This window comes from Microcebus murinus, chromosome 11 (assembly GCF_040939455.1).
Source record: "Microcebus murinus isolate Inina chromosome 11, M.murinus_Inina_mat1.0, whole genome shotgun sequence".
Classification (NCBI taxonomy): domain Eukaryota; kingdom Metazoa; phylum Chordata; class Mammalia; order Primates; family Cheirogaleidae; genus Microcebus; species Microcebus murinus.
In genome coordinates, this window is record NC_134114.1 from 57100832 (window position 1) to 57116286 (window position 15455).

Here is a 15455-nt window from a genome sequence, read left to right on the forward strand (position 1 = left end):
TGTGAACATTCATACTCTCAGGACGTGACCGAATTTTTATTTCATTTTATTTTGTTTTGGAGTGTTAACTGGGTTGTCTCCGGACACCTTTCATATCTTAAGTTTTGTCTCAAGGGTGTTAGGGGAGAATCCAAGAGTTTGGGAAACCCAAAAAAGTTTAGCGCATAGTTGCCCCTCTGTTTCAGGGTACTTCTTTCTAAACTCAGAGCTTGTGCGTCCTGATTCCTCCAGAGCGCAAGGAAAGCAAATTTACATTTGAAAAGCTCTTTGAATGCCTAGAGTTCCAAAAGTCTCAGTTCCTCCGCCTTTGTTCCTCTTTCTCTGGGCTCGAAGGCCACCTGACCATCCTCGCACACCTGCCACTCTCACGGCGCTGGGAGCCGGGAGACGCAGCGGGCGGGCCGCGGCCTCCGGCCCGGGGAGAACGAGGCTGCGCGGCAGGAAGGCGACGGGAGCGCGGCCGCTCGCTGGCAGCCTTGGGGGACGCGGAGGGGCGGTGCCGGCGCGCGCCGAGGAGGCGGGTGCGCGCGCCGCCGCCGGAGCCGCGTCACCAGCGTGCGGCACGTGCCCGTGTTTACGTCCCTCGTGGAGCCGCCGACGTCAGCAGTCGAATGGCAACATTGTGGCGATGCTGAGGCTTAGAGTTTAGGAGACGAGTCCGTCCGTCAGGCCGGTCCCGGGCATTCGGCAGCAGGAAGGGTAGAGGCGGGGGAGATCGGCTGGGGCGAGCTGCGGGGACGCACACTTCGCCGGCCGGACCCCGCGGGACCGCGCGTCTCCGCCAGAGCGCCGCATACGCAGCCCCACGGCCTCGCGCGGGGGGCGGCGGGCGGCCGCGAGGCGCTGCGGCAGCGCGGGGCTTGTAAACAGATCCGGCCGCACGTGACCATGTGAACTACCTGCTCCCGGGACGCGTATTGTCCTTCCCGCGAGCAGCGCCACAAAGGAGCTCGGCGGTGCGAGTGCGGGGGACCGGCGAGCGAGCGGGGAGAGCCGGCCGGCGCGCTAAGATGGCTGAAGGCGCCCGGCGAGGGTGAGCGGGGGGCGCGGCGCAGCCAGCCGGGGCGTCCTCGGGCGGGCAGGGCCGGCGGCCCACCTCCGCGGCCCCAAGCCGGCGCCACCATGTCGTTCGCGCTGGAGGAGACGCTCGAGTCGGACTGGGTGGCTGTGCGGCCCCATGTGTTCGACGAGCGCGAGAAGCACAAGTTCGTGTTTATTGTGGCCTGGAACGAGATCGAGGGCAAGTTTGCCATAACCTGCCACAACCGGACGGCCCAGAGGCAGAGGAGCGGCTCCCGGGAGCAGGCGGGGGCGCGAGGGGGCGCCGAGGCCGGCGGACCTGCGTCGGACGCGAGCCGCGGGCCGGGCAGCCCGGCGGGCAAGGGCCGGCCCGAGGCCACCGCCTCTGCGACTCCGGTCAGGAGCCCCGGGCCCCGGCGGAACGCGGCCTGGGCAGAGGGCGGCTCTCCGCGGAGTACGCGAAGCCCTCGGGGAGACCCGCTGCTGCGGACTCCGGGCGGCAAAGGAGCGGAGAGTTCTCTCAGAAGCCCGGTGCGGGCCAAGCCTAGCCCGGTCCGGAGGGCATCCGAAGCCAGGGATGCAGCGGGGGCTGCCGCTGCGGCAGCCCGGCCGGCACCCAGAGAGGCTCCGGTGTCCTCCGTGCGGGTAGTGAGCGCCTCCGGGACCGTCTCCGAGGAGATCGAGGTGCTGGAAATGGTGAGGGAGGACGAGGCGCCCCTGGCGGGCGCGGAGCAGCCGCCGGCCGGCGCCGAGCTGGAGTCTCCCGCCGAAGAGTGCAGCTGGGCCGGACTCTTCTCCTTCCAGGACCTGCGCGCCGTGCACCAGCAGCTATGCTCCGTCAACTCGCAGCTGGAGCCGTGCCTGCCGGTGTTCCCAGAGGAACCCTCGGGCATGTGGACTGTGCTGTTCGGGGGCGCCCCCGAGATGACCGAGCAGGAGATCGACACCTTGTGTTACCAGCTCCAGGTCTACCTGGGCCACGGCCTGGACACCTGCGGCTGGAAGATCCTCTCCCAGGTGCTCTTTACTGAGACCGACGATCCCGAGGAGTATTATGAAAGCCTCAGCGAGCTGAGGCAGAAGGGCTACGAAGAAGTGCTTCAGCGGGCTAGGAAGCGCATCCAGGAGGTAAGATCCGAGTGTGAGCTCCAGTCGCTTTCTGTTACTACCAGAGGCTGGAGCTTTGGTCTGGCGTGTGCACAGGTGGGGCTCTTGTTTTTCTAGACAAGGGGAAACGAAAAAAGAAAAAAAAAAAGAGGTTCTTGCTATATCTCTCCCTTTATTCCTTCCTGTGGCTTTTTAAAATTTACTCTCTGGGCCGGGCGCGGTGGCTCACGCCTGTAATCCTAGCACTCTGGGAGGCCGAGGCGGGCGGATTGCTCAAGGTCAGGAGTTCAAAACCAGCCTGAGCGAGACCCCGTCTCTACCATAAAAATAGAAAGAAATTAATTGGCCAACTAATATATATAATATAAAAATCAGCCGGGCATGGTGGCTCGTGCCTGTAGTCCCAGCTACTCGGGAGGCTGAGGCAGGAGGATCGCTTGAGCCCAGGAGTTTGAGGTTGCTGTGAGCTAGGATGACGCCACGGCACTCACTCTAGCCTGGGCAAGAAAGCGAGACTGTCTCAAAAAAAAAAAAAAATTTACTCTCTGAAGGACTTTCATCATTAGATTTCTTTCCTCATTAATCAAATAGGTTCTGTGTATTAAGTGCGCTCTCTGTGCCACTCAGTACTGGTAATGCGCGATTAAAGTCACTCAGAAAAAGGTATCCAGTAAAACATAGGCTGAATGAGCGTTTTTATGCCCCTAAAGCTCTTTGTAGCAATAACTGCCCAGATATCAGCTCTTTCCCTGGTGTCACGTTTATTTATTCAGAATAGGGTGCCTTATGGAGCAAAGTTGATGTTCTGTTTTTATTCCCAGTACGCAGTCTGGCAGTGTACACAAATGTTAAATTGTTTTTAAGTGAGTGACCTGTCCAAGTGAAAAAGCGCCAACTGACAATTGGATGCAAATGTATTTTTAGAAGGTTTTATACACACTTGAGGAATATCTCAAGGAATATCTCTTCACAGGTGGCTCAGGTTTCACCCCTGTTTTAGGGAGAATAAAGGTCCTGGACAGGAATGTTCACTGTCCTTTTGTTTTTACTGTAGGAGTAAAAGGGGTGCAGAAGCTTTTCAAACTGTCTACTCCTTAAGCAAAGATAACGGAAAAAACCATCTACATGAGTATACATATGGAGCTCTACAGTATGTAAGAAGCATACAATTTTTTTTTTTTTTTTTGAGACAGAGTCTCACTTTGTTGCCCAGGCTAGAGTGAGTGCCGTGGCGTCAGCCTGGCTCACAGCAACCTCAATCTCCGGGGCTCAGCGATCCTACTGCCTCAGCCTCCCGAGTAGCTGGGACTACAGGCATGCGCCACCATGCCCGGCTAATTTTTTGTATATATATTTTTAGTTGGTCAATTAATTTATTTCTATTTTTTGGTAGAGACGGGGTCTCGCTCAGGCTGGTTTCGAACTCCTGACCTTGAGCAATCCGCCCGCCTCGGCCTCCCAAAGTGCTAGGATTACAGGCGTGAGCCACCACGCCCGGCCAAGAAGCATACAATTTAAAGTCATGCCTACTTAACTGCTTCTGCTTAAGAAACTTTACTAAAATTTTTTGAAATACATGTCGTTTTCTTTGATGGATACTACAGGTAGTTTCTCAAAGCAATTTATTTTTAGTATTAGTACAAATTGAGGTTGGAGTTTGGGTGGGGAAATGTCCCTTTTTGTGGTGTTGATATATTCCTGAGATTGCATTGTCACTGACTATTTATTAATACATGAATCCTGCCATTAGGCTAGGAAGCTGTAGCCTATTTTTTTTTTCTGTAGGATATTTGGTATTTTTCTTTGCTAGACTTGAGTATTTAAGAATTACTAATTCTTTTTCACCTATATCACAGTACTCTCATAACTTCCTGAATCCAGATTTTCACTCCTTCCTTTTTTACCTTATGCTAAATGGCACCCACTGTAATGTGATCTTAGAGTTCCAGGGATCTGTTTTTATTTCTCTTTTTTTGAGACAGAGTGTTGCTTTGTTGCCCAGACTAGAGTGAGTGCCATGGCGTCAGCCTAGCTCACAGCAACCTCAAGCTCCTGGGCTCAAGCGATCCTACTGCCTCAGCCTCCCAAGTAGCTGGGACTACAGGCATGCGCCACCGTGCCCGGCTAATTTTTTCTATGTATATTAGTTGGCCAATTAATTTCTTTCTATTTATAGTAGAGACGGGTCTCTCTCTTGCTCAGGGGTCTCTCTCTTGCTCAGCCTGATCTCGAACTCCTGACCTCAAGCAATCCTCCCGCCCTGGCCTCCCAGAGTGCTAGGATTATAGGCGTGAGCCACCTCGCCCAGCCTGTTTTTATTTCTCTTTATATCACCTCACTTCTGGATTCTTCTGTTCTGCCTTAATTTTTTTTTTTTGGAAGGAAGTGACAAATCTTTTTTTTTTTTTTTTTTTTTAGAGACAGGGTCTCACTCTTGCTCTGGCTGGTTTTGAACTCCTGACCTCGAGCAATCCGCCCGCCTCGGCCTCCCAGGGAGCTAGGATTACAGGCGTGAGCCACTGCTCCAGGCCTGGAAGTGACAAATCTTAAATGATCACATATATTCTCTTTAGTGTTTTGTTAATATTGACCTGCTTTTCTCTTAAATTGCAAGAACAAAGTTAATGCTTCTTTCCCCTATTAAATTTACAGATATAGATATTATACTGTTTTTTCAAACTTTTTTCTTTTTAAATCTTAGATGAGTAGGCCTTTATGATTATTTTAACTTTAGGGATACGCAGAAAGAAAAAGTGACTGTCTCTAGCTTTTAAATTCATATGGGTGAAAAATGAGCTCTCAAAATATAGTTTTCTAGAATTCGTTAAAAGGGGAGGTAGCATTTTTAACAAGAATATCTTTTCTGGCTCACGCCTGTAATCCTAGCACTCTGGGAGGCTGAGGCTGGAGGATTGCTTGAGCTCAGGAGTTTGAGACCAGCCTGAGCAAGTGCAAGACCCCATCTCTACTAAAAAAAAAAAAAAAAAGAAAGAAATTAGCTGGACAATTAAAAAATATATATATATATATTAGCCAGGCATGGTGGCGCGTGCCTGTAGTCCCAGCTACTTGGAGGCTGAGGCAGGAGAATCGCTTGAGCCTAGGAGTTTGAGTTTGCTGTGAGCCCAGGCAACGCAGTGAGACTCTGTGTCAAAAAAAAAAAAAATCTTTTCCTAATTAAGGTTCTGTTGACCATAATGCTTTGTTTTCTTTAACAGAAAATCAAAGTTTTAAAGATTATTTTGTGTTTTGGGAAGCCATTCAAAATAAACGAAGTTTGTTATAAATTTACCGAACAATAAATACGTAAAATTTTGGCTTTTCATTTAGTTAACCTGAACAGTATTTCAAAAATAGCTATCAAGGACAACAAATATGTTGACTAAAAAGGCCTGCCTGATATCTTCTTGAAGATTATGCTGAGAGATATTATGTAGTGTTCAGTAGGGGGAAAGGGTAGTGTGATTGATTAGTGATGTCTGTCATAGGCATGATAATGGAAGTGTATAGGACATTAGACATGTTTTTGTCTTCTTGAGCTGCCTTTTTTTTTTTTTGAGACTGAGTCTCACTTTGTTGCCCAGGCTAGAGTGAGTGCTGTGGTGTCAGCTTAGCTCACAGCAACCTCAAACTCCTGGGCTCAAGCAATCCTGCTGCCTCAGCCTCCCGAGTAGCTGGGACTACAGGCATGTGCCACCATGCCCGGCTAATTTTTTCTATATATATTAGTTGGCCAATTAATTTCTTTCTATTTATAGTAGAGATGGGGTCTTGCTCTTGCTCAGGCTGGTTTTGAACTCCTGACCTCGAGCAATCTGCCCGCCTCGGCCTCCTAGAGTGCTAGGATTACAGGCGTGAGACACCGCGCCCAGCCAAGCTGCCTTTTTTTAAAACATTTTTTTGAGACAGAGTCTTACTCTGTTGTCCAGGCTAGTGTGTTGTGGCGTCAGCCTAGCTCCCAGCAACCTCAAACTCCTGGGCTCAAGGGATCCTCCTGCCTCAGCCTCCCCAGTAGCTGGGACTACTGGCATGCACCACCACGCCCGGCTAATTTTTTCTATTTTAGTAGAGAAAAGATCTTCCTCTTGCTAAGGCTGGTCTTAAAACTCCTGAACTCAAGTGATCCACCTGCCTCTGCCTCCTAGTGTGCTAGGATTACAGGCATGACCTACCACACCTGGCCCTTGAGCTGCTTAAATTTAACAGTGTTATCTCTTTAAAAAATTTTTTTTAAAGATGGTCTCACTGTGCCACCCAGGCTGGAGAACAGTGGCAACATCATAGCTTACTGCAGTCTGAACTCCGGGGCTCAAGCAATCTTCTTGCTACCATGCCTGGCTTTTTTTTTTTTTTTTTTTGAGACAGTCTCGCTTTGTTGCCTAGGCTAGAGTGAGTGCCCTGGCGTCAGCCTAGCTCACAGCAACCTCAAACTCCTGGGCTCAAGCAATCCTGCCTCAGCCTCCAGAGTAGCTGGGACTACCTTGAGCAATCCGCCCGCCTCGGCCTCCCAGAGAGCTAGGATTACAGGCGTGAGCCACCGCGCCCGGCCATTTTTTTTTTTTAATTAAATTTTTTTTTTTGTAGAAATAGGGGTCTCTCTCTGTTGCCTAGGCTGGTCTTGAATTCCTAAGCTGAAGGGATCCATCTGCCCTGGCCTCCCAAGGCAGGGATTACAGGTGTGATTCACCACACCTAGCCTAATATTGTTATTTTAGTAGTTTGTAGTAAACCCCCTCCCCTTTTTTTTTAAGGTAAAATCTTTAGAGAAGTTGTTGTGTCTGTATTTTATTGACTTTAGTAAGTCCACCTAGTAAGTAGTTCAGTGTTGTCTTTCATGCCTAGTTCTCAGATTGACTTAGTTTGGGGAATTGGTGATAGCTTTTCAAGTTAAGTATGTCTGGTAAATCAAACACATTCTTGAGGATGTCATACTTAGAAAATTTAGTCCTTAGGTCATGTTTTTCTTTCTTTATTTCTATGGATCTATTTTTTGTTCTTTTTTCCTACCGTATTCCGTTTCCATTCCATTTAAAGGTTTCAGCTGAAAGACCACACCTGTTTTTGTTTAAAATGATTATTAAATTGTTGAAAGGAGTTGTGGTTTTCTTTTTCCTTTTTTTTTTTTTTTTTTTTTGAGACAGTCTCCATCTGGCCTGGGCTAGAGTGCAGTGGAGTGTAACCTCACACTCCTGAGCTCAAGTGATTCTCCTTCAAGTTAGCTTCCCAAGTAGCTGGGATTACAGGCACGTGCCACCTTGCCTAGCTAATTTTTTCTAATTTTTTTTTGTAGAGATGGGGTCTAGCTGGTCTTGAACTCCTGGCCTGGTTCAATCCTCCCCCCTCAGCCTCCCAGGCTGCTAGGATTACAGGGCCTGAGCCACTGGGCCGGCCTTTTCTTTATTTTAAAATAAGACTGATTGTGCAACTAACTTGTAAACTTCTCAAGGTCACTGGACTTGACAATATCTTGGAATTCTCTTTGTCTAGTTCTCTAGGCCACACATATGAGCACTTTTAATATTATTGGACAAAGTACACCAGAGTGTTTTGTTACTATTGCAAGAATTGAAAGGACTTGGAAGAAGTGTCCTTTTAATATGAAGTTGTGGGTAATTCAATTTTTATAAATTGATAAATATAAATTTCTCAAGGGACCCTGTTTTAAAAACTAGGAGAAAAAAATTGTTAAAATTGTAAATAGCTTCCTCAATAAGAAGTATTTAATTAGGTTGCTGAATTCCCTATAAAAGGGGCTATGGATGGGGTTTAATGGGTGTACCTTAAGTAGCATACAAAGTTTTAAATATGTGGGCATGTGTGCATTTTTTGAGAAAAGCTTTTATCAAACTTTGAAACGTGTTTCTCGGAGTTTGTTTTGCAATACCCTTATGATTTAGTATGGGGTCATAAGAAGTATTCCCATATCTTTGTGAAATATTGGAGAATTAATTGCATTGGGTTTTCTGCTAAAAGTTTTTGTTAATGATTTATAACTTTGATCAACTGACAGGAAATTGTTATACTTTGTGAGGACTTAAAATTCATACCTTACTATTGAGAAATTTTTAGGTGATAGTTGTAAGATTATACAGGCATACCTCAGATACTGCCGGTTTGATTCCAGACCACAATAAAGCAAATACAGCAGTAAAGCGAGTCAGCAGTTTTTTTTGGATTTCCAGTGCATATGAAAGTTATGCTTATCCTATAATGTATAGTATACTACTTAGGAGGTGAATTGAAATGAAATGTGAAATTTGTTACTGGTAGGTTAAGGGTTTATTGTAGGAATACTATTTATACAGCAGGCACTGAATTCCTAAATGAATGCAGATGCCACCAAGACCTCTTTGAACAGTTTCAGCAATAGCCTTGGTTGTTGGTCAGAGCTGAGATTTGTATTATGGTATGTGTACATTGGTGGCTTATACTGCAGCTTACCTTTGATGACATGGATTTTGTAAATAATGGTTTGTAAATAATGTATAAGGACAGCTACTATTGAGATTAATTGTGGTGTTTTAGATAGTAAACTTTTTTTTTTTTTTTTTGAGACAGTCTCACTTTGTCGCCCAGGCTAGAGTGAGTGCCGCGGCATCAGCCTAGCTCACAGCAACCTCAAAACCTCTGGGCTCAAGCGATCCTACTGCCTCAGCCTCCTGAGTAGCTGGAACTACAGGCATGTGCCACCATGCCCGGCTAATTTTTTCTATATATGTTTAGTTGGCCAATTAATTTCTTTCTATTTTATAGTAGAAATGGGGTCTCGCTCTTGCTCAGGCTGGTTTTGAACTCCTGACCTCGAGCAATCCGCCCACCTCAGCCTCCCAGAGTGCTAGGATTACAGGCGTGAGCCACCACGCTCAGCCTAGATAGTAAACTTTAATTATGATGGTAGGCTCGATTTAAAATCTAAAGATCAGTGTTCACTTTGGAATTTATGTTTATAAAAATGTGCTCAATTCTGACTTATTTTCAGTTGAAATCACTGTTTGAGAATAGCATGTGTTTTCAAAAGTAGCCATGTTAAGTTATGTAGTAGACAGCCTGCCTAATGTTTTGGAGTCAGAAATAGGACTCACCACTTAATGATGACCTGCTTAGTTGTTTAACCTCTTTTAAAAAAGGAAATGGGGGAGAGGGGGAGCATGGGCAATGTGCATAACCTTAACATTTGTATCCAGATAATATGCTGAAATAAAATAAATAAATAAATAAAAATAAAATAAAGGAAATGGGGGAAATGTTACTACTTAAAGGATATCTTAAGATTTAAGTAAGACGGTATGAAAAAGGGTCTAACAAAGTGCCTGTCACTTACAAAGGCATCCAGAAGTGTTATTTTCCTTTCTTTCTCCAGAGTTTTCCACTCAACGCTCTGTTTTTGCAGGGATTGTATCTAATACTTATTGGCACTACTTAGGCACTGCACCTTATGCCTATCTCCTTTTATCCTCTCCACTATCTTTTGAGGTAGGTGGGTGTTTTATGCCAATTTTACTGAAGCAGAAGTTGAGACTTAAAGAGGTTATGTGGGTTTGACCAAGGTTAAACAGCTACAGAGTAACCAAACTCAGATTCAAATCTAGACTTTCTTAATCCATACTTGTGCCTTTTCTGCCATGCCTTGTGGCCTGTTAGGTTGGTTTCTTGATCCAAGGGCCTACATCCTTTCCCTGAAGATGTTAGAAGGGATGCCATTTTCCACTTGAGAATGGGAGAATGGTGATATTTTAAAATTCTAGTCAGTTCAGTAATGACTTTTAAATTGATATATCTTATTTTATTTTATGTATGGAGACAGAGTCTTGCTCTGTCTGTCACCCGGGCTACAGTGCCATGGCATCAGCCTAGCTCACAGCAACCTCAGATTCCTGGCTTAAGCAATCCTCCTGCCTCAGCCTCTTAAGTACCTGGGACTATAGGCGTGTGCAACCACGCCCGACTAATTTATCCATTTTTAGTAGAGTCGGGGTCTTGCTCTTGCTCTTGCTCAGGCTGGTCTGGAACTCCTCCTGAGCTCAAGCAATCCTCCCACCTCAGCCTCCCAGAGTGCTGGGATTACAGGCATGAGCCACCATGCCCAGCCAAGATAACTCATTTTATTTCAAATTAATCACGACAGGTGCAAGGTAGGGCAGTCTGTGTTTTAGAAGAAAGAGATTACCTAGTTGTGCAAAGATTGGTTTATGATAGGGAAGAATGCCCAGTCATGGTTTTCTTTTGTATCTTAAAATGTGTGAACTAGAACAGCTCCTGACTTCTGAAGTTAACAGAAGTTTTTGCTTTCCAGCTGTCCACCCAATTGTGATTTCTCTAATTTCTTGAAAAACTAGGATTAGTTATAAAACTCTGGAGCCCTGCTGAAACCCCAACTATATATGTTAGAGAAATGACAGAATTGTAAGAATCCTAGGATGCTGTCTTTCATTCGGCCAGCAAGCCATGACCCAGGACATTAGAAGCAAGCTCAGGGAAGGATATAATATGATTACAATGGAAAGAACTATTCTGTCTGGCAATTCTTGATGGTATTGACTGTGGAGGTATTGAAAGATGATATATTGCATGTCAAGAACATAGGGGAGGCCGGAGGCCGGGTGCGGTGGCTCATGCCTGTAATCCTAGCACTCTTGGAGGCTGAGGCGGGAGGATTGCTCGAGGTCAGGAGTTAGAAACCAGCCTGAGCAAGAGCGAAACCCCATCTCTAGTATAAATAGAAAAAATTAATTGGCCAACTAATATATATAGAAAAAATTAGCCGGGCATCGGGAGGCTGAGGCAGTAGGATTGCTTGAGCCCAGGAGTTTGAGGTTGCTGTGAGCTAGGTTGACAGCACGGGACTCACTCTAGCCTGGGCAATAAAGCGACTCTGTCTCAAAAAAAAAAAAAAAAAAAAAAAAAAAGAGAACATAGGGGAGCTGCAGCCTTTTAGGACCTAAGGGGATATGTCAACATTGTAACTCAATGCTTAGTCTAATCATATTACAATCCCATGAAAATATTACAGACTGCTCTCTTCCTGTAAAACACAGTTAAAGAAAAATGAAGCTAAGTTAATTTGTGGGATTCTTAAAGTTCTGATGAAAGACTTGAAATCTGGAAGCCATTCAAAATAAAGATTTTGATGCTGATCATTTTCTTCAGTCCTATACCCAAAGAAAATTGGCCATTTTTCTTTTTTTTGATTGTTGACTTATTTATTGAATTAAAATTATACTATGTATAAAATAATCTATATGCAGAGGGATTTAAAGTGTCACAATATATACAATTATCTTTACAAAGTCAGGATGCAAGTTGCAATGTTTCTGACTACAAAATTTATATTAAAACATTTTCTATAAGTGATTTATTTTGCTGTTTTTGTTTGAAGTCGTTGTTTGAGAATCTTGTGATCACTCTCCTTCAGTTTTAGGTCCATTATTGGCCATTTTTCATATCACTGGAAAAAGAGATAAGTAAGTATAGGAAATAACATGAAAGTATGCTTATAGGTTAGTGCTTCTGTAAAGTGAAAACATGGTGGCTGGTGGCAGGATGTCAGCCTTCTTGATAATCAATTTGTGTAGTGGTTTTTCTGTTTGCCATTTGATGTCACAAGACGCCCAGTTCACAGATATTTCACAGACATGAAATCTGGACATGTTTCCTCCTTGCTAAAATAAAGCCAACTGGGACAATTTAGTAATGTAATTTACAAGTGTGTATGTGTGTGTGTGTGTGTGTGTGTGTGTATGTGTATGTGTGTGTGTGTGAGAGAGAGAGAGAGAGAGAGAGGGGGAAAAATGGGTGGATTGGTTTGTCAAACATAGCAGCTGTTATATTTGAAATTAGCCATATTCATTTCCCAAATCCCACATGTAACTTTAATTAATCAGTCTGTTACTTCTATTGCTGCTTTGTTTGACCTTTGGCAGTGGGACTTAAAAGCGCAAAGTGAGCTATCAGTTGATGGTAAAAGGTATGTGTGCTTATATTTTGATAATTGGAAGGTTCTTGCGGCTCTTGACACTCTCTGAAAGGCCAGGATCTGTTCCTCTGTCTCTGGCCAATTCTCTTACTTGTTGATAAGAGAAAAAATATTAAATTCCCAGGGTAAAAGACGTAGGCACTGAAGACTACCTAACAGTTCTTGGTGCTGATTGGCTTTTGGTACCGATGGTGCTCATTTGGATTTTTAGGCTTATAGGAAATGATAATACCAAGTAGCCTTAACACGGAGTATGTAAATTATTAAAACTGCATAGGGGCAGAGAAGGATTTGTTTAGCAAAAAGCCAAAAAATGTCCTGAGTTTTCTTAAATGTGGGGAATTGTCCTTTTATGCTTATCTTTGAATTTTAAGTTATATAAGGTTTTATTGAAATTTAAGTTATATAAGGTAGTAATTATATAGTAGACTTTTCAGATCATAGAGGAAGTTCTATAAAATAGGCTACAAAATAAAATCAGGCCTGATAGGTTAGACATTTTACAGAGGAGAATGGTTTTAAGGATAAATATAAGAAGTAACTTTAATGATTTGGGGTTTTATTTGTAATTTTAAGGTTTGAGGCTGGTGGCTGGGGTCGTAGTTTATTTAGCAAATATAATACATTCAAGTAATATAGGCACTGGAAGAATACATTAGTGAATGCTGTATTTCTTCGGAAGAAAATTTTTTTTTTTTTTTTTTTGAGTCAGAGTCTCACTCTGTTGTCCAGGCTAGAGTGCTGTGGCCTCATCCTAGCTCACAGCAACTTTAAACTCCAGGGCTCAAGCAATCCTTCTGCCTCAGCCTCTCGAGTAGCTGGGACTACAGGCATGTGCTACCATGCCCGGCTAATTTTTTCTATATATTTTTAGTTGGCCAATTAATTTCTTTCTGTTTTTAGTATAGACTGGGGTCTTGCTCCTGCTCAGACCTTGAGCAATCTTCCCGCCTCAGCCTCCCAGAGTGCTAGGATTACAGCCACCAGTGAGCCACCTCACTGTGCTGTGCCTTTCTTATACAGACTCATTTATAAAAATATGATTTTTCTATAAGCACAGGGAGAATGAATTTTATACTAATGTTTAAATATTCTATTATAAATTCTGTTCTATATTAAGCTGGTCAAGAGTGAGTTGGTATAGATGTTGTGATAGATGATGTTTTCTTTAAAAGTTGACAGATTTTTTAAGTGAAAGGAAATTTTTTGTCTCTTAACATTTCCTAGTACTTTTTTGTCCCCCACAGTAAGTAGAACTAGGAAATTTGGTATATTCTAAACTGAAGCCTGAAATCTACCCTCTCCCTTCTGCTATCACTTTTATTGTCATTTTAAATAATTAGTCCATAACATTGGATTTAATCTTGTACTTCTCTCATAACTATATTAAATAATTATCTTCCTTATTGGCAAAATTTTTCTAGCTAGGCCAGAAAAGGGGTGAGGGAGGGGGATGGACAACAGTATTTAAACATCCTTAACTTCTTGTTTTATTTCGTCCTTCCCCTCTTTTTAATATTAGGTGGTATGGATTTTGATATTGGGGTTGCTAAATGAAAATGAAAAGGTTATAACAAGTAGAATTAAAGAATTCAAGGATTAGGAGGAAAAAGAGGGGCCAGGAACAGTAGCTCATACTTGTAATCCCAGCACTCTGGGAAGCCAAGGCAGGAGGATCGCTTGAGGTCAGGATTTTGAGGTTGCTGTAAGCTAGGCTAATGCCTGGGCAACAGAGTGAGACTCTGTCTCCAAAAAAAGAAAAACAGGGTATGAATTAACTTTAGAGTAGCAGTATTTAAGCTTGAAATTTTCATGGGAATGAATGACATCCATTATTTTGCTAAAACAAAATGATATTTCACCTGCCTAGATGCTTGCTTTTGTAAACAGTCACTGGCTGCTCCCTGGAGGAACTTGGAATTAGCTCTTGAGCAGATTTTACTCTATATATTGAACTTTCTAAGACTTCAAACTTGAAGTAAGGATATTTTATTTATCTTGGTGGAAATTATTTTAAATGAGTCAGATAGAAGAATAAATATTTCTTATCTGAAGTATCAACATGTTTGTGGGTTTAGAAATTAAGAAGGAGGCCAGGTGCCGTGGCTCACACCTGTAATCCTAGCACTCTGGCTGATGTGCGTGGATTGTTTGAGCTCAGGAGTTCGAAACCAGCCTGAGCAAGAGTGAGACGCTGTCTCTACTAAAAAAAATAGAAAGAAATTAGCTGAACAACTAAAAATATATATAGAAAAAATTAGCCAGGCTTGGCGGCACATGCCTGTAGTCCCAGCTACTTGGGAGGCTGAGGCAGGAGGATTGCTTGAGCCCAGGAGTTTGAGTTTGCTATGAGTGAGGCTGACACCATGGCACTCTAGCACTCTAGGTCAGGCAACATAGCGAGACTCTGTCTCAAAAAAAATAACAAAAAAAAAACCCAAAAAAAACCAACTTGAAGGAATTCTAAAACTGAATTTTTTTTATTCTCTTTATTTTATCTACCTGTACTGTTCCCCAGTTACTGAATCAGTTTCTCTTTTTCCATGAAATTTCATATTTTCCATCTCCCTAGACTCAAAAGGTTGTTATCTTTCCCTTTGGGAGGCCAAGATGGGAGGATCGCTTGAGGCCAGGAGTTCAAGACCAGCCTTGGCCACATTTCTTCGAGACCCCTGTCTCTATAAAAAAGAAATATTAGCTGTGTTTGGTGGTACATGCTTTTAGTCCCAGGTTCTTGGGAGGCTGAGGCAGGATTGCTTTTGAGCCAAGAGTTGGAAGTTGCATGAGCTATAATTGTGCCACTATGCTCTAGCCTGAGCAATGATGGAAAACTTTCTCTCAAATTAATTAAAAAGAAAGAAAGAAAACAAACAGCCCTTTAAGCTTTATTACCAATTTCACTCATCTACGTATTCTTTCTAATTATACCTACTTACTTTCTTTTTTTTTTTTTTTTTTTTTTTGAGACAGAGTCTCGCTTGTTGCCCAGGCTAGAGTGAGTTGCCCAGGCTAGAGTGAGTGCCGTGGCGTCAGCCTAGCTCACAGCAACCTCAAACTCCTGGGCTCAAGCAATCCTGCTGCCTCAGCCTCCCGAGTAGCTGGGACTACAGGCATGCGCCACCATGCCTGGCTAATTTTCTATATATATTAGTTGGCCAATTAATTTCTTTCTATTTTATAGTAGAAATGGGGTCTCACTCTTGCTCAGGCTGGTTTTGAACTCCTGACCTCAAGCAATCCGCCCGCCTCAGCCTCCCAGAGTGCTAGGATTACAGGCGTGAGCCACCGCGCCCGGCTTCTACTTTCTTTCTTTAAGTGCTGGCATTTCTAATCAGTATTTTAATACTTTTACAAA

The 15455-nt window shown here is 43.8% G+C and overlaps 1 protein-coding gene across 2 annotated transcripts in view; it reads left to right on the forward strand.

The window, feature by feature from the left end:
- The first annotated feature begins 242 nt into the window (after nt 1–242).
- Nucleotides 243–15455, forward strand: part of JMY (junction mediating and regulatory protein, p53 cofactor) — a 98132-nt gene continuing 82919 nt past the window's right edge. For both annotated transcript variants that reach the window (XM_076008141.1, XM_012766775.3), the window contains exon 1: nt 243–2148. In XM_076008141.1, the coding sequence (XP_075864256.1) occupies nt 1123–2148 (1026 nt within the window). In that variant the 5' untranslated portion in view covers nt 243–1122. The remainder of the gene's footprint in view (nt 2149–15455) is intronic.